The 2,152-nt window shown below is 50.3% G+C and overlaps 1 protein-coding gene across 1 annotated transcript; it reads right to left on the bottom strand.

Annotated features, from left to right (window-relative positions):
• Positions 1-692: 692 nt before the first annotated feature.
• On the bottom strand, positions 693-2,027 carry LOC119345347. The gene has a single exon (XM_037615466.1). It carries the CDS (start codon positions 2,025-2,027, stop codon positions 693-695), a length of 1,335 nt encoding a protein of 444 aa, XP_037471363.1.
• Positions 2,028-2,152: the final 125 nt, after the last annotated feature.

Genomic DNA, 2,152 nt, shown 5'->3' on the forward strand with positions numbered 1-2,152 from the left:
TGATAATAATAACAGGCACCAATTTGATCACGCTCTATTCAACTCCAGATGTATGGTCCAAGGCTAGCAGCTCTGCATACATATATTTAGTTAATTTTTTTTAAGCAACTGCGGTACATGCAATAAAAACGTTCTAGTAAGGTGGCATATGCCAAACTGCAGCAGCTTAAGAATAAAGGCGCACAAGCTGCTTATTCATGCTCCCCAAAAATCCCAGAGTCATCTTTTATTGTTGTTTGGAAGCAATACACATAAAAATTAGCAGGCCATAGCGGTGACTCCTACGTTCTTGAAAACGTAACTAACATGGTAAATACGGGGTACTCATAAATAGAATATTCAAGGCCTTCAAACATCAGCTTACTGGTTATGCAACATTCTTGTTTTGAACATCATCGTTCAGTTGGATGGATGATGTGTAAGTGCAAAGTATGATGACTAAAGATGTACTATATGAAGATGCCAGCACGAAAGCCAATTTCTATCCTAAGGAATGGGCAACAAAGAATAGCTTTCCAACGGAACAGGCGTGCAGAGACAAACCATGAATTTGCTACCTCTCATAGCTAGTTTGACAAGGTAGTCAAGACCAATAGAACAACAATCAACTTTCTATATAACCATGCGAGTAGAGCAAGCAGAGCATGAAACCAATGGCAACATAAAATATAATAATTAGCCTTACCAGTCGATCAAATAGTTGGTTCCGATAACAACGGTGGGAAGCTAAAGTAGGGGAGAGCACGTTTGAGATTTAAGAAGTCGTCCATCTTCGTACAAACTTTGGTAATTTCATACGTCTTGACGTCCATTGAATAATAATCCACATTCTCTAAGTGAATGCCGTCCGGAGCGCATTGGAAGAACAAGAATCCTTGGGCTGCACCCACTGTGGAAACAGAATAGTCATAATACTGCCGAGGCAGCTGTATGATCTTCTTCAGCTCCCATTCATCTGAATTATTCTGCAGAGAGGTATGGTGGAGAGCAAAGGTCCCGTGTTGACAGACAAGAGAAAACATCTCAATGGCTCCTTCCCTACCCACAACAAGTGCATTTGGACGCCGATTATCAAAGATGGGGTCAGTATCTGTGAGCTGCAGATGGTAGCCAGTGAGAAAATTGATAGTTGAAAACCTCAGAGTGCGTGTGTCCAGCACCATCAAATGGTCACTCCAACACCAAGGCTGTGTCCAGTAGAAGCAGCCGCGTACACAATCAAAACAGGACATGTCGTCGAAAGAAGGGAAGACAGGGGACTCGACCACACACCATTGCATAGTTGTGGACCGGAAGACAAAGAGGACGAGCTTTGTCCGGTATCTTGCTATGCATATCACCTTGAAGGGCTCCTCCTCGCCGTCATCACTGGTGTTGGGAGCAAGCACAGGCTCGAATTCCCATAGGCGATCCTGCGGCTGAGCGGCGAGGTCCTCAGGTATGGTTGGAAGCAGCACGTATCTTCTCGACAGCGGGTCACAGACGGCGAGGTGAAAGTCAGCGGCGTTGCACCACTCCCGTCTGGTCCACGCAAGGCGGAGACCATAGTCGTAGAAGTCAACGTGCTCTCTACTATCCATGAGGATGCTTACTTCGTAGCCTTCTTCGGGGTAGCTCCAGTAGTTGAGGACGGGGGCTTGGAGGGATCTCCAATCAAGGAGGACACGGCCATCGCGGACGTCGCGGGGGCGCCAGCGGGGGCCTCCCTCATCGGGCGAGACGTAGCAGGAGGAGGAAGAAACAACGGCCGGAACGAAGGAGAAATCCACGGCACACCGGCCGAAGGCGCCGGTGAGCGGGGCAGAGGGGTGCGGCGCCTGGGCGGGCTGGAATCCGGCCGCGTCCATGAAGCCAAGGAGGGGAGGCCGGTGGAGCGCGCTGAAGCGGCGGCGGAAGGTGCGGCCTTTGATGACGCGACGGAACGAGGTGCAGGTGGCAGAGGCGAGGGCGAGCGCCCTCAGGGTGGGCAGGCGGAGGAAGATCTCCTCCATGAGCTCGTCGGGGATGGGGATGGAGATGGAGGCCATGGTTGTGGCCGGGGTGGAGGAAGGGGGTCGAGGTTACGGATGTGGTGGGAGAGTGGGCTACTGGCCTCTATATATCTAGCGGGCACCTCGTACGGCTGAGAGGCTATCGGGAGACTATAAAAAAA

Source organism: Triticum dicoccoides, unplaced genomic scaffold (assembly GCF_002162155.2).
Source record: "Triticum dicoccoides isolate Atlit2015 ecotype Zavitan unplaced genomic scaffold, WEW_v2.0 scaffold228721, whole genome shotgun sequence".
Lineage (NCBI taxonomy): Eukaryota > Viridiplantae > Streptophyta > Magnoliopsida > Poales > Poaceae > Triticum > Triticum dicoccoides.